Raw genomic sequence first — 15122 nt, 5'->3', positions numbered from 1 at the left:
GAAGAAAAATAGAACAGTTTTCCACCGCAATGTGGAAGGTGTGCTTTGAGGATCTGGATCTCAAATTTTTCTTTTGTGTTAGTGAGAGTAGATGAGATAAAGATAGAGTATATTAGTTTCCTAAGGCTGCCATAAAAAATTATCACAAACTGAGTGGCTTAATTTTTTCTCTCATAGTTCTGGAGGCTGGAAGTCCAAAGTCAGAGTGTCAGCAGGACCATGCTCTCTGTGGAGGCTTGGGGAGAATCCTTCCTTGCCTCTTCCGGCTTCTAGAGCTCCACCTCCATGTGTTCCTTAGCTTGTGGCAGCAGAACTCAATTGCTGCCTCCATCCTCACATGGCCATCTTTGTCTCAAATCTCTCCCTCCTTTCTCTTGTAAGGACACTGGTCATTGGAGTTAGGGCCCACACTAAATCCAGGATTATGTCACCTAAAGTTCCTTAATTTATTCACATCTCCAAAAACCCTTTTCCAAAATAATGTTACATTCATAGGTTCTGGGTGGACATATCTTGGGCGAGGGCGGGGAGGCACCATTCAACCCCCTACAGGTAGTGAGTTCAGTTGAAAGGGTCCCAGATTTCGGTGAGACAGCTACCATGTAGGTCTGCAATGGAGACGGTTCTGCCCAGCAATTCATTGTTGATTTTATTCTGAGTTTAATTCTATCACCAATTTAACTTCCTAAACCCAAAAATCTGTTTCCCAACAGTCTTAGCTACTCCCAAGCAGTGTCTAAGCATGAGTTTGAGATTAGCTACCACAGTGTGCCCTTGTCAGTTTTTCCCAAGGCACTGCATTGATGTCTAACAACAAAAGGCGAAGCTGGTCTTTTGCATATGAACGAAGTTTTAAAACTGAAGCATGATTTTTTCTTTCTAACTGTGATTTAAACTTCCTTCCTGGTCATGTCTCAGCAAGGTTCATTCTGTTTCAATTCATTAATATTTATATAAACCAAAACCAGTTGCCATTGAGTCAGTTCCGACTCATGGCAGCCCCATGTGTGCATAGTAGAGTTGTGCTCCATAGAATTTTCAATGGTTGTGACCTTTCGGAAGCACATCACCTGGGCTTTCTTCCAATGCTCCTCCGGGTAGGTTTGAACCACCAGTCTTTTGGTTGGTAGCCAAGCACACTGACCCTTCATACCACCCAGGAACTCCCAATATTGTGGTTAGGAGCCCAGGCTCGAATCTACCAGCAGCTCCTCGGAAACCCTATGGGCAGTTCTGGTCTGTCCTATAGGGTCGCAATTCAACTCGACGGAATGGGTTTGCTTTTTTTAATTTTTGAAATGTTATAAATACTTCTTTTGAAACAAATCCAGGCGTCTGTTGACCTGTAGATTCCTTTGCCTTTTTTTCACTGCCTCATATCCCTCCCTTTAAAAAGGAGTGTAATAAGAATGAGACTATTTCCTTAAATTAATTAATTTCCTATAGCTTCTCTTAAGTATCTAGTCTAGAAAGCACCCTGTTAGGATAGCTTTTATATTTTCAGGAAGAATATACAGCCTATGAGATACTGAGTGTTTGAAAATAATTCATAAGTAAATCCAGTGTATGGAAATCAGCTTTCTATTTTTATAACATCTGTGTCCTCATGGTTTATTACATGCACTCAGAGTCAAGCGCCCAGGATTCTTCTAGGAGCTGCTGAGTGAGAGTGTGGAATTTGGGCAAAACTCTAAAACAAGGCCTCTCTCCCACTGCATCTCGTCAGTTGTCGTATCAGTTTGCATTATTATGTCTTTGTAGAATCTAAGCATATTTTAATTGTGTTAATATGCAGTTATAAACTAACAAGAGATGATTGGCATTTGCCTAAAAAAGTGATTTTGTAAAGACTTCATTGATCTGGAAGTAAAGTTTAGTTGCATGTGGATTAAGCTGTGGGGGTTGAGTTTTTTTTTTTTTTTTAAGTATAATTTTAAAAAAACATAGAAGTATTCTCTGGTTACCTGTGGAAGCCTGGATAATCTTCTTGCTGAGACTGAGAAATCTAATTCTCTAGTACTTAATTTATGTGGCTTTTTTTTAGGTACCAAAGGAAGAAATAAAGGAGAATTTACGAATCTTCAGGGGGTAGCTGCATCTGCAAGTGGAAAGATATTAATTGCAGACAGTAACAACCAATGTGTGCAGGTAGGGCACCTAACTGTATACCTTTAACCAATTTTATTGATAAAATAGACACGGGTGCATATTTTCCTACTTAGGACCTAAGACACACAACACAGGGAAAGAAAGAGAAACTTATAATGTGTATATAGGCTTTTCTTCAAATAGGGTTTGCATGTTCTGTCTTGTAGTACATATGACAAATGTTCTTGCTTATTCCTTCCTCAGCATTCTCTGTACTAGTCCACATCTAATGAATGTAATTTGTTTTCCAGATATTTTCCAATGATGGCCAGTTCAAAAGTCGTTTTGGCATACGAGGACGCTCTCCTGGGCAGCTGCAGCGGCCCACAGGAGTAGCTGTGCATCCCAGTGGGGACATAATCATTGCAGACTACGATAACAAATGGGTCAGCATTTTCTCTTCAGATGGGAAGTTTAAGGTAAGATTAACTACCAGTTGGCTACTAAGTGGTAGATAAAAGGAATAAGAAGTACAAGATGAATTTATCTTTTTCTTTTTTGAGAGCCAATAAAGTATTCAATAATTCTTCATACACAAAGCATCTTGACTTTACTTTATGAAGTCAGAGTGATGATATTGTCACTAATTTTTGTCATTAATTGTCATTAATCCACTCATATATATCCTAGATGTGGCTCCATTTTATAAAGTAAGTTAATTAGGTTGCTTAATGGCTTTTTTTAGCCATGAGATTTATAGGGAAACTTCCTGTTTCCTCAGTTTAGTAATTCAGAAACAACAACCTTTAGAAAGGAGTTATGAAAAGGCAATGTAAATATCTCAAATTAATCTATAGGCAGTCATTTATGAAGCACGTTGTCTGATAAAAACAGAATTGTAAGACACGATTCCCACTTTTTAAAAATTTACAAGCCAATTAAGGAGAAAAGGCTAATACACCCAAAAAAAAAAACAAAACGATTCACATCAGCCTTCCATCAGTTATAAATTGTTTGGTTCAACCTAAAAACACAACATTACAGTACATCATATGACAGTTAGAAGGAAGAGAAAATGGGGGCTGGCTTTATGGAGAAGTTGCAGGTTGAGCTACACTTTGAGGGATCCCATCATTTGACTTATTTACCGTCACTCCTAGCGTCATCTTCATGGAAAGGTCAAAATAGCTTCTATGTCTTCAGCAAGCCACCAAAGAATAGAGAGCTGTTTGGTGATAACAGAAATCTCTCTTTAAGGTGGCATCAAAGAATATTATCATCTAGCCCATTTTCTCCATTTGTTCACAGGAAGATTAGGAGACACCTTGGAAAATGTCTTTTTTATTTTTTATTTTTGGTGAAAATATACACAACAAAATAGACACCACTTCAGCAATTTCTACATGCCCAATTCATTGACATTGGTTACATTCTTCAGGATGTGCCACCTTTCTCAACAACCTTTTCAAAACAATTTTACCATCATTAACACAAACTCACTGGCCCCCTAAGCTTCTCATCTATTGGGAAAGGTCTTTTAGAAGGCCATATGCACTGCACCTTCCATGTCCCTCCTTTGCTAGCCTAACGTTGGTAATTGTTAGGTGACATGGAGTCGATTCCCACTCATAGCGACCCTACAGGACAGAATAGAGCTGCCCCATAGGATTTCCAAGGAGCGGCTGGTGGATTCGAACTGCTGACATTTCGGTTAGCAGCTGAGCTCTTAACCACTACGCCACCAAGGCTCCAATTATGGAGGCCTCTATTTCCGTTGACAACATAAACTTTGACTCAGACAGATCAGGGATTCCAGCTCTGTGGCTTATATTAGTTGTTTGGCCTTCAGCAAATTACATAACTTCTTAAGCCTCAGTAGCTTCATATTAAAGTTTGGATTAAAAAAAAAATTACCTCATAGGATTTGGGTAAGGATTAAATGAGATTTTATTTCTGGATTTTACGTATGCCTAGTGTGGAATAGGCATCTAATAAAATGCCCTTTTCCATGCCTCCAGTAACCCTGTCAAAAATATGAAGTCTGGTGATAAACTATGATATGATTTATGACCCCACATAGTCATCACTTTTCTAAATGTTCGGAGATAATGCTTTTTGTAATCCATCCCGGCATCCTGCAGGTTACACAAAGTTCACTCATTAGTGTCTTGTTGGAGGAATTTATATTTTCCTTTTTAAAGTCTTTGGGTTACTGTAATCACCATATCATCTTTATGAAAAGGGGTTACTTACATAATCGTTAAGAACTCTCAGAGCTTCTTGTTTTGTGTGGGGTAACATGTTGTTAATCTAGGAGAACGAAAAGCTGTCATTTTTAATTCTACAGTATTGTACACAGCTTTTCAGTTAACTGAATTTTTTGTTCCACTAGAAACTTGATGGCCCCATGTGATGGCCATCTATGCAGAAAGGAGCTCTTGCTTCTCTGTATCTCTAACTTCCTCCCCTTCTTTTTTGTTTTGTGTGTGTGTGTATGTGTGTGTTTTTCATTGTGCTTTAAGTGAAAGTTTACAGTTCAAGTCAATCTTTCATTCAAAAATTTACACACATGTTGCTATATGACCCTAGTTGCTCTCCCTATAATGTTACAGCGCACTCCTCCTTTCCACCCCGTATTTCCTGTGTCCGTTCAACCAGCTCCTGACCCTCTCTGCCTTCTCATCTCGCCTCCAGACAGGAGCTGCCTATTTAATCTCATGTATCTACTTAAGCTAAGAAACACACTCTTCACAAGTATCATTTTATGTCCCATAGTCCAGTCTAATCTTTGTCTAAAGAGTTGGCCTTGGGAATGGTTTTAGTTTTGGGCTAACGGAGAGTCCAGGGGCCGTGTCTTCCGGGGTCCCTCCAGTCTCAGTCAGACCATTAACTCTGGTCTTTTTACTAGAATTTGAGTTCTGCACACCACTTTTCTCTTGCTCCATCAGGGACTTTCTGTTGTATTCCCTGTCAGGGCGGTCACTGGTGGTAGCCAGGCACCATCTAGTTCTTCTGGTCTCAGGTTGATGGAGTCTCTGGTTTATGTGGCCCTTTCTGTCTCTTGGGCTAATATTTTCATTGTGTCTTTGGTGTTCTTCATTCTCCTTTGCTCCAGGTGGGTTGGGACCAATTGATGCATCTTAGATGGTCGCTCACTAGCTTTTAAGACCCCAGACGCCACTCACCAAAATGAGATGCAGAACATTTTCTTAATAAACTTTGTTATGCCAGTTGACCTCGATGTCCCCTGAAACCATGGTCTTTTGTGTTTTTATAACTGTATTTGTGGTAAGACATACCCAAATATGACAACTTTAACATAAATAGAATGAAAACTATTCAGTGACCTCTTGAAGATACTCATCTAGTTTGGAGACAACCCATTTGTTCTTGTTTCACACTCTAGCAAAATCATGACCTGTATCTTTTTAAATTCCAGAGCTAATACTAAAATGAGGAGCCCTGGTGGTGCAATGGTTAAAGCTCTTGGCTGCTAACCGAAAGGTTAGTGGTTCCAACCCATCAGCAGCTTCACAGGAGAAAAGACCTGACAATCTTCTCCTGTAAAGATTATAGCTTGGGAAACCCTATGGGGCAGTTCTACTCTGTCCTGTAGGATCACTATGAGTTGGAATTGACTCAGCGGAACACAACAGCAACAATAAAATAGGTTTCACATAATGAGATAGGAGTTTCATATCTAAAAGAGAAAAGTTTCCTGAGCTGTTTCTTATCCAACAGTTTAATATTCCACATATAACAGATACTCCTCTTGGAAGAGCTGGATGCTTGGAGTTGGAATACTAGAGGATAATATTGGAATGAATACTAAAGAACACTCACACCTCCTAGACGATAGAGGGAATAGACAGAGTTTCAACTCTATTTTTTACCATAGGTTTTAATCAAAACCCAAAGGGTAAAAGGATAACAAGTAAAAACATATTAATACTATAATGTAAATTCTTTCAGTGTCATGCTTACAACTATATACTGAGAGATACTTTTTTTCTTCTTTTACTTCTTCAGTGGGACTCAGTAAAATTTTACAGGTCTTCAGAAAGACGTACGTTTAACACAAATGTGGATTCCTTGTATTAATAGATTATCAGAGCGAGACCTATTTTTTTCAATGGTATGCTCAATTAGGAAGTAATATGTGGAACTGTGTGGCAGAAAAAAAATGATGGTGGAAACTCTGATACGTAAGATAATTGAGTTTGCTTCGTATTCTTATTCTGTGAAAACCACCTTCAGAAAAGTTTTTGAAGCAGGAGAATTTCATTCCATTTCTCTCTTTTGGAATTCTCATTCCTTCCTAATAACTTTATTTTTCTTTATGAGGATTGATAGTTAGAATATTCCAGAAGGACACTGGGGAAAAATCTGCTAACTATACATCTAAAGCAACCCCAAGTGCTATGTCCAGACATGGACTCTGTAGAGCCTCATTTTATCTTTCTTTCTGCCTTGATTTTTTAAATCAGAAGAATATTTAGAATGTGTAAGATATACATAGTTTGTGCCTTTTAAAAACAAGTTAGAGAAGACATTTCAGCCCTGTGAGGAATCTTGTTTAGTTTTTGGAAAAAAAAAAAAAAACCTCCATAGAGTGGCTGCAGAAGGAGCCCTGGTGGTGCAATGGTTAAGAGCTTGGCTGGTAACCAAAAGGTTGGAGGTTCAAAGCCATCAGTGCATCTCTGGGAGAAAAGACCTGGCAATCTGCTTCCGTAAAGATTTCAGCCTAGGAGATCTATGGGGCAGTTTTACTCTGTTGTATAGGGTTGCTGTAAGTGGAAATCGACTCACTGCACATGACAAGAAGAGTGGCTGCAACAAGGGGCTTTGATAGAGCATAACAAAATAGAAGAAGACTGCTGTAGAAGAGTGGTCAGCAGTGGCCTGTCTAAGGAGAGGAGAATTTGGCTATTTGAAGACCTAGGAGTGGGGAGAGCACGCATACTAGGGATCAGCAATGCAAAGGCTGTGGAGCAGTAGGATCAGGTTGGTGTGGAGAAGGAGCAGAAAGAAGGCGGAGTCTGGAGTGGTAGATGAGGCTGGCTAGGGAAGACGATCCAACGAACAAGGCCCCCACCCCATTCCAAGCCTTGACCGGGAGTTTGACTAATTTATAGTAAAACAGGAAGTCAAGGGGTTTTAAGCAGAATAAGGAGAGTATACGTGTCAGTATTAACATTTTTTTTTGTGTGTGCTTTAAGTGAAGGTTTACAGAACAAATAGTTTCTCGTTACACAGTCAGTACATATTGTTTTATGACATTGGTTAAGAACTCCACAACGTGTCAACATTCTCCCTTCTTGACCTTGGAGGACCTTTTTCTTTTTTGGTGAAAATATACATAGCCAAAGATACACCATTTCAAAAATTTCTGCATGTACAATTCAGTGACATCGATTACATTCTTCCAGTTGTGCTGCTATTCTCACTGTCCTTTTCCCAATTATCCCATCACCATTATCTTCAACTCACTGCCGCCTAGACTTCCCATCAAACCTTTTGAGTTACTGTTGTCAATTTGATCTCACATAGACAATTCTTTTTTTTTTTTTGTACTTTAGATTAAGGTTTACAGAACAGAATAGTTTCTCATTAAACAGTTAGTACACATATTGCCCTATGACAATGGTTAACAACCCCACAACATGTCAACACTGACCTTTCTCAAATTTGGGTTCCCTATCACCAGCTTTCCTGTCCCCTCCTGCCTTCCAGTCCTTGTCCCTGGACTGCTGTGTCTCATTAGTCCCATTTTGTTTTATGAGGCTGTCCAATCCCCAGCTGAATGGTGAACCTCAGGAGTGACTTCACCACTAAGCTAAAAGGATGTCTGGGGGACTATTAACATTTTTGAGCGATGACTTTGCTCCATGGAGAACAGATGGGGTTGTATTTAACTGTTAACTATATTACAACCTGAAATCCAGAAATCTGACAAATATAAAACTAAGGATCAACATCTCCATATCCATAGGCAAACATGGTACTGAGTAAATGTTTGTTGAATGGCTGAACAAACAAATGACAAATGAGCCACAAACCTGCCCTCAGTACCCTGTCCTTCTCTGATGACTTTTTTCCCTTGTTTTTTCTTCCTGTGTTACACGTATGCTCTGTAGATTTCAAGATGATGACTTTATCTGGGCGTTTTTCTTTCTTTCTTTCTTTTTTTTTTTTTTTTTTTTTTGGTCTCTCTCATCAAATTTCAATTTAAAATCTTTTTGACCATATCCTGAGTTTCCTATCAAGAGTATTTCCTCATCTTGGTGGAATGAACTCAGCCCCTTGCCCAGTGGAGCATTCTAGTTCTGTAAGCCATGATCTCCAAAGCCAAACCCTGCTGTATTTGTGTGCATAGAGCCCAGTGGCCACTCCCCATCCACTCTCCTCCAAAGCTGTTGTTGTCAAGCTGATGAGAAGAGGATAACAATGATGAGATTGAGAATGCAATCTGAATTCCACCCACCCTCTTTGGTTTCCACCCAGAGCCTCACAACAAGAAAGACGCTTTGTAGGTTTTTGTGTCTTTAAGGCAGCACGAGATTCTTCTCTTACTCCCTCTTCCCTTTCCATCACCTCCTTCTTCTCCCTCGTCTTTCACCTCCTGTATTTCTCCATTGTCCTCCTCCTTTTTCTTAATGCAAAGTTCCAGGGATGTAACGTCTTATCGCCTCTCTTTCTGTCACCAGCTTCTTAGCCCTAATTTTTGTTCTTCTCTGCCTCTAATTTTTTCCTTTCCATCTTCCCTCCTGATTTATATCTTCTAGCCCATCAAGGAACGTTCTGTGATCAGAACAAATATAGAGGCGCCCCTGGCTACCATATTCTAAAATACTTATTTAGTGAGTTAAATACTTTTATTTAACAATCCCAAAATCAAGGTCTAAAGTATTATTGTTTCTGTTTTGCTTAAGGTGGGAGACATTGTTAGGCAAAATGCAGTAATTTTCATTTCACTTGGTAGAACCCTTTGCAGTTAAACTGGAAGTGACGTAGGGAAATAGAAGGAAAAGAGGTTATAGTTCAACATTTAAGTTTTTCTTTTAGACCTGCACCAGTTCTTACTATGTGATAGAACGGAGGTAATCCTTTATTTTCTGTTTTTATTCTAGATAATTATGACCGATTTGGTATTATAAGGCTGAGTCATTTTAGTAATAACTAGTGTTCTTAATGTTAGGTAGTAATAATATTCTTGCTTTCATAATCAGAGTGCCATCTTTTTCTTTTGATATCTGCTAACATGAAGGAAAGACATGAGATTTCTTTACAAACCATTACGTTATAGTCTCTTTGATCTGTGGGCTAGGTTGGAGAATCAGAATCAAATTTATGCAACAGATTCCCTTACCAAGAATATCATTTTTTCCTTCCTTGGTAATTGTGTCCCTTTTCTCTAAGAGATCATATCTGAATCTATCACTTACAGACTTAACAAGTATAAAATATCATAAAGATGGAACACCCACTGTGGGAAAGTCCCAACCCTCTCTCCATACTCTCTCCTACTTATAGCTTCATATCTCTGTTGGGAAAAAGATAATCCTGTGGGTCAGGTCAAGTATCAGCTGGATGGGTGAGGAGAAGGGGACTGTCTGTGTGCCAGATGTTGTGCTTGGCACTTTCCCTTATCCTCTCAGGGAGTCTATAAAAATAGCTACCATCTTACAAATAAGAAAACTGAGGTCCAAACGGGTGAAAGAAAGAATGAATTTTGCTCTGAAATTTAGATCTTGGGTGACTAGAAGAACCATAATAACATAAAAGAAGGTAGGAAATCAGGTGTTAGTTTGGATTTTCCTTAATCCCCCCCCCACACACCTTTTTTTTTACATGGTGGAAATGAGAAGGTCAGTTTGGTTTGACACTGGTTGAATTCAAGGTGATAACTTGTGAAATAGGCCATGATTAAAGACACTGATCTGGGAATCTTACCCATAGAGGTGACAGTCGATACCATGAAGATAAATGAGATCTTAGAAGTGTATGGAGTTGCACTGCCCAGTATGGTAGCCACTAGCCACATGTGGATATTGAGCGCTTGAAATGGGGCTGGTCTGAATTGAGATGTGCTGTAAGTGTAAATACACACTGGATTTCAAAGACTTAGTCCAAAAAAAGGAATGTAAAATATCTCTTTAATAATTTTTATATTGATTACATGTTGAAATGATAGTATTTTAGATATATTGGGTTAAATAAACTATATAATTTTTTTTTAGTTTTTTGGTGTGACTACTAGAAAATTTGAAATTGTGTATTTGGCTCACATTGTATTTCTATCAGACAGTGCAATTATGTAGAAAGAAAATTAGAGGGCTAAAACACATATAAATAAATTTTTAAAATAAGCCTACAGAAGAGTATAAAATGAAAAGTAAGAGTTTCTCCTACTACCACTAATACCACTTTCTAGATACAAACACTATTTGGCATCTTATTTTTCCTTCCATATATATATATACACGCATATATAACAGAACTATGTATAAATATACAAACACATTTAACACTGTAATACAAGTAGCCTCTGGCTATATTCACTGTTTTCCTTTCTTTGTTCAGTAATATAGCTGAGGTATCTTTCATAAAAACACATATAGATCCACTTCCCTCTGACATTTTGAGCCCAGATGACAGGGAGGACTGTGGTTCTCACAGTTCCCCTCACTTACCATACCTCCTTCCGGCTGCTTCCTTGCCTGGGATGCGCCTTCTTCTTCCTTGTCGATAATGACCTGTGTCATCAAGTTGTTCCGTGTGGCTCCCAAAATGACCTATTTGAATTTTCCCAGATCTACAAAATTAAAAAGTCAACAGCAGACACTTTAAAAGGGTACAGTAGCCATGTTTGTCTCTGCAGTGAGATTAGGAAATCATCGAGGACAGGAGCTGTAACTTACTGTCTTCGTTTACTAAGTGCCTAGAACACAATATCAGGCACATAGTAGGTGCTCAACCAGTGTTTGTAGAATTATTGAATAAATGGGGGAATGAGTGAAGTGCTTCTTTATAAGTACTCTAGAAAATAGAGCATTAAGAGTACAAGATAAAGGTAAAAGACATACACTTCATGATAAATAGCCATTTATATACACACTGTAGTCTACTCAGAGAAATGAATAACACTTAAATGCACATGGTGTATTGTTTATATAAATGTAATGCTTTTCTCCCATTTTAAAATATTGCCCAAACTAGCATCATTTAATGATCACTTTCACCCTACAATTATGCTAGACTTTTTACATTAATATTTTTTTTTAATTTTTTTCATTGTACTTTAGATGAAGGTTTACAGAATAAATAGTTTCTCATTAAACAGCAGTACACATACTGTTTTATGACATTGGTTAACAACCCACGACATGTCAACATTCTCCCTTCTCAACCTTGGAGGACCTTTTCTTTTTGTTGAAAATATACATAGCCAAAAATACACCATTTCAGAAATTTCTACATGTACAATTCGGTGACATCGATTACATTCTTCCAGTTGTGCTGCTATTCTTATTGTCCTTTTCCAAATTATTCCATCATCATTATCTTCAACTCACTGCCCCCTAGGCTTCCCATCAAACCTTTTGAGTTGCTATTGTCAATTTGATCTCACATAGATAATTCTTTCTTTTTTTTTTTTATCTTAGATGAAGGTTTGCAGAACCAATAGTTTCTCATTAAACCGTACACATATTGCCTTATGACAATGGTTAACAACTCTACAACATGTCAACATGTCCCTTCTCAACCTTGGGTTCCCTATCACCAGCTGTCCTTGTTCCTGGACTGCTGTGCCTCATTAGTCTGGTTTTGTTCCATGGGGCTGTCCAATCCCTGGCTGAACAGTGAACCTCGGGAGTGACTTCACCACTGAGTTAGAAGGGTGTCTGGGGGCCATACTCTCGGGTTTCTCCAGTCTGTCAGTCCAGTAAATCTGGTCTTTTTGTGTGTGTTACAATTTTGTTCTACATCCTTCTCCAGCTCTGTCCAGGACCCTCTGTTGTGATCCTGGTCAGAGCAGTGATGACAGCTGGGCACCATCTAGCTGTACTGGACTCAGTCTAGTGGAGACCGTGGTAGCTGTGGTCCATTAGTCCTTTGGACTAATCTTTTCCTTGTATCCTGTTCTCTTCATTCTCCCTTGTTCCCGAAGGGGTGAGTATCTTAGATGGCTGCTCACAGGCTTTTAAGACCCAGACGCTATTCACAAAGGTAGAACGTAGAACATTGTCTTTATAAACTGTTATACCAATTGAGCGAGATGTTTCCTGAGACCATGGTCCCCACAGCCCTCCGCCCAGCAATTCAGTCCCTCAGAGAGTCTGGATGTGTTTATGATGCTTCCATGACCTTTCCTTGTACAAGTTGTGCTGGCTTCCCCAGTATTGTGTACTGTCCTACCCTTCACCAAAGTTACCACTTATCTACTGTCTATTTAGTTTCCCCTCCTACCCCTCCCATCCCTCGTAACCAACAAAAATTGTTTCTTTTTGTGTGTAAACTTTCTCAGGAGTTTTTACAATAGAGGTCTCATACAATATTTGTCCTTTTGTGATTGACTTATTTCGCTCAGCATAATGTCCTCCAGTTTCATCCATGTTATAAGATACTTCACAGATTCATTATTCTTCTTTATCATTGCATAATACTCCACTGTGTGTATGTAACCGTAGTTTGTTTATCCATTCATCTGTTGATGGACATCTAGGTTGTTTCCGTCTTTTTGCTATTGTGAACAGTGCTGCAGTGAACATGGGTGTGCCTATGTCTATTTGTGTGACGGCTCTTATTTCTCTAGGATATATTCCTAGGAGTGGGATTGCTGGATCATATGGAATTTCTATTTCTAGCTTTCTAAGGAAGCGCCATATCATTTTCCAAAATGGTAGTATCATTATGCATTCCCACCAGCAGTGCATAAGAGTTCTGATCTCCCCGCAGCCTCTCAAACATTTGTTATTTCCAGTGTTCTTGATTCGTGCCAGTAATACTGGGGTGAGATGGTATCTCATTGTGGTTTTAATTTGCATTTTTTAATGGCTAGTGATTGCAAGCATTTCCTCACGTGTCTGTTGTCTGCTTGAATGTCTTCTTTGGTGAAGTGTTCGTTCATTTCTTTACCCATTTTTAAACTGGATTATTTGTCTTTTTGTTGCAGAGGTATTGGATTTTCTTGTAGATTTTAGAGATTAGAACTTTGTCTGACTTGTAACGTCCAAAAATATTTTCCCAGTCTGAAGGTTCTCTTTTTACTCTTTTGGTGAAGTCTTTTGATGAGCACAAGTGTTTGATTTTTAGAAGATCCCAGTTATCTAGCTTATCTTCTGGAGTTTGTGTCTTGTTGCTTATGGTTCGTATCCTGTTAATACCATGCAGTAGGGCCTCTAGCATTGATCCTATTTTTTCTTTTATGAACTTTATAGTTTTTTTGCTTTATATTTTTATCTTTGATCCATCTTGAATTAGTTTTTGTATCTGTTGTGAGGTATGGATCCTGTTTCATTTTTTTGCAGATGGACATCCACTTTTGCCAGCACCATTTGTTAAAGAGACTGTCTTTTCCCCATTTGATGGACTTTGGGCCCTTGTCGAAGATCAGGTGACCGTAGCTGGATGGATTTACATCTGGGTTCTCAATTCTGTTCCACTGGTCAATGTATCTGTCATTGTACCAGTACCAGGCTGTTCTGACTACCGTAGCTGTATAGTAGGTTCTGAAGTCAGGTAGTGTGAGTCCTCCTACTTTATTCTTCTTCTTCAATAGAGCTTTATTGATAAAGTTAATGATTAGTTTTTCCATCTCTTTAAAGAATGTTGTTGGTATTTGGATCAGGATTGCATTGTATTTGTAAATTGCTTTGGGTAGAATTGTCATTTTCACAATGTTGAGTCTACCTATCCATAAGCATGGTATGTTTTTCCATTTGTGTAGATCCCTTTCAGTTTCTTGCAGTAGTGTTTTCTTTGCATAGGTCTTTTACATCCCTGGTTAGAGTTATTCCTAAGTATTTTATTTTTTTAGGGGCTATTATAAACGGTATTTTTTTCCTGATTTCCTTTTCATCATTCTCTTCATCAGTGTATAGGAATCCAACCGATTTTTGTATGTTTATCTTGTATCATGCTAATCTCCTGAATCTTTCTACTAGTTCCAGTTGTTTTCTCATGGAGTCTTTAGGGTTTTCTATGTATAGTATCATATCATCTGCAAACAGGGACAGTTTGACTTCTTTATTACCAATTTAGATGCCCTTTATTACTTTTTGTTGCCTTATCGCTCTAGCTAGGACTTTCAGCACAATGTTAAATAGGAGTTGTCTTAGTCATCTAGTGCTGCTATAACAGAAATACCACAATTGGATGCTTTAAAAAAGAGAAGTTTGTTTCCTCACAGTAAAGTAGCCTAAAGGTCCAAATTCAGGGCATCAGCTCCAGGGGAAGGCTTTCTCAGTCAGCCTTCTTCTCATAGTGTTCCCCCAGACTAGGAGCTTCTCTGTGCAGGGACCCTGGGTCCAAAGGACACCCTCTGCTCCTGGAACTGCTATCTTGGTGGTATGAGGTCCTCAGTTCTCTGCTTGCTTCCCTTTCCTTTTATCTCTTGAGAGATAAAAGGCAGCGCAGGCCACACACCAGGGAAGCTCCCTTTATGTTGGATCAGGGATGTGAGCTGGGTAAGGGTGGTGTTACAATCCCACCCTAATCCTCTTTAACATAAAATTTCAATCACGAAATGGAGGACAACCACATAATTCTGGGAATTGTGGCCCAGCCAAATTGATTTACCCATTTTTGGGGGGACACAATTCAAACCATGACAAGAGTAGAGACAAAGGGCATCCTTGTCTTGTTCTTGTTCTCAAGGGGAATGTTTTCAGCCTTTCTCCATTTAGAATCATGTTGGCCATTGGTTTTGCATAGATGCTCTTTATTATGTTGAGAAATTTCCCTTCTATACCTATTTTATCGAGAGTTTTTATCAGGAATGGGTGTTGGACTTTGTCAAATGCCTTTTCTGC

General features: G+C 38.8%; 1 protein-coding gene across 1 annotated transcript in view; it reads left to right on the top strand.

Annotated features, from left to right (window-relative positions):
• Positions 1-15122, top strand: part of TRIM2 (tripartite motif containing 2) — a 151423-nt gene that overhangs the window by 113583 nt on the left and 22718 nt on the right. Inside the window, exons 7-8 of the mRNA XM_004378816.2 lie at positions 2045-2148; positions 2400-2567. Coding sequence (XP_004378873.1) covers positions 2045-2148; positions 2400-2567 — 272 coding nt within the window. The remainder of the gene's footprint in view (positions 1-2044; positions 2149-2399; positions 2568-15122) is intronic.

This window comes from Trichechus manatus, unplaced genomic scaffold (assembly GCF_000243295.1).
Source record: "Trichechus manatus latirostris isolate Lorelei unplaced genomic scaffold, TriManLat1.0 scaffold00059, whole genome shotgun sequence".
Lineage (NCBI taxonomy): Eukaryota > Metazoa > Chordata > Mammalia > Sirenia > Trichechidae > Trichechus > Trichechus manatus.
Note: the sequence above shows the minus strand (reverse complement) of the source record. Positions and strands in the feature narration are given on the sequence as shown.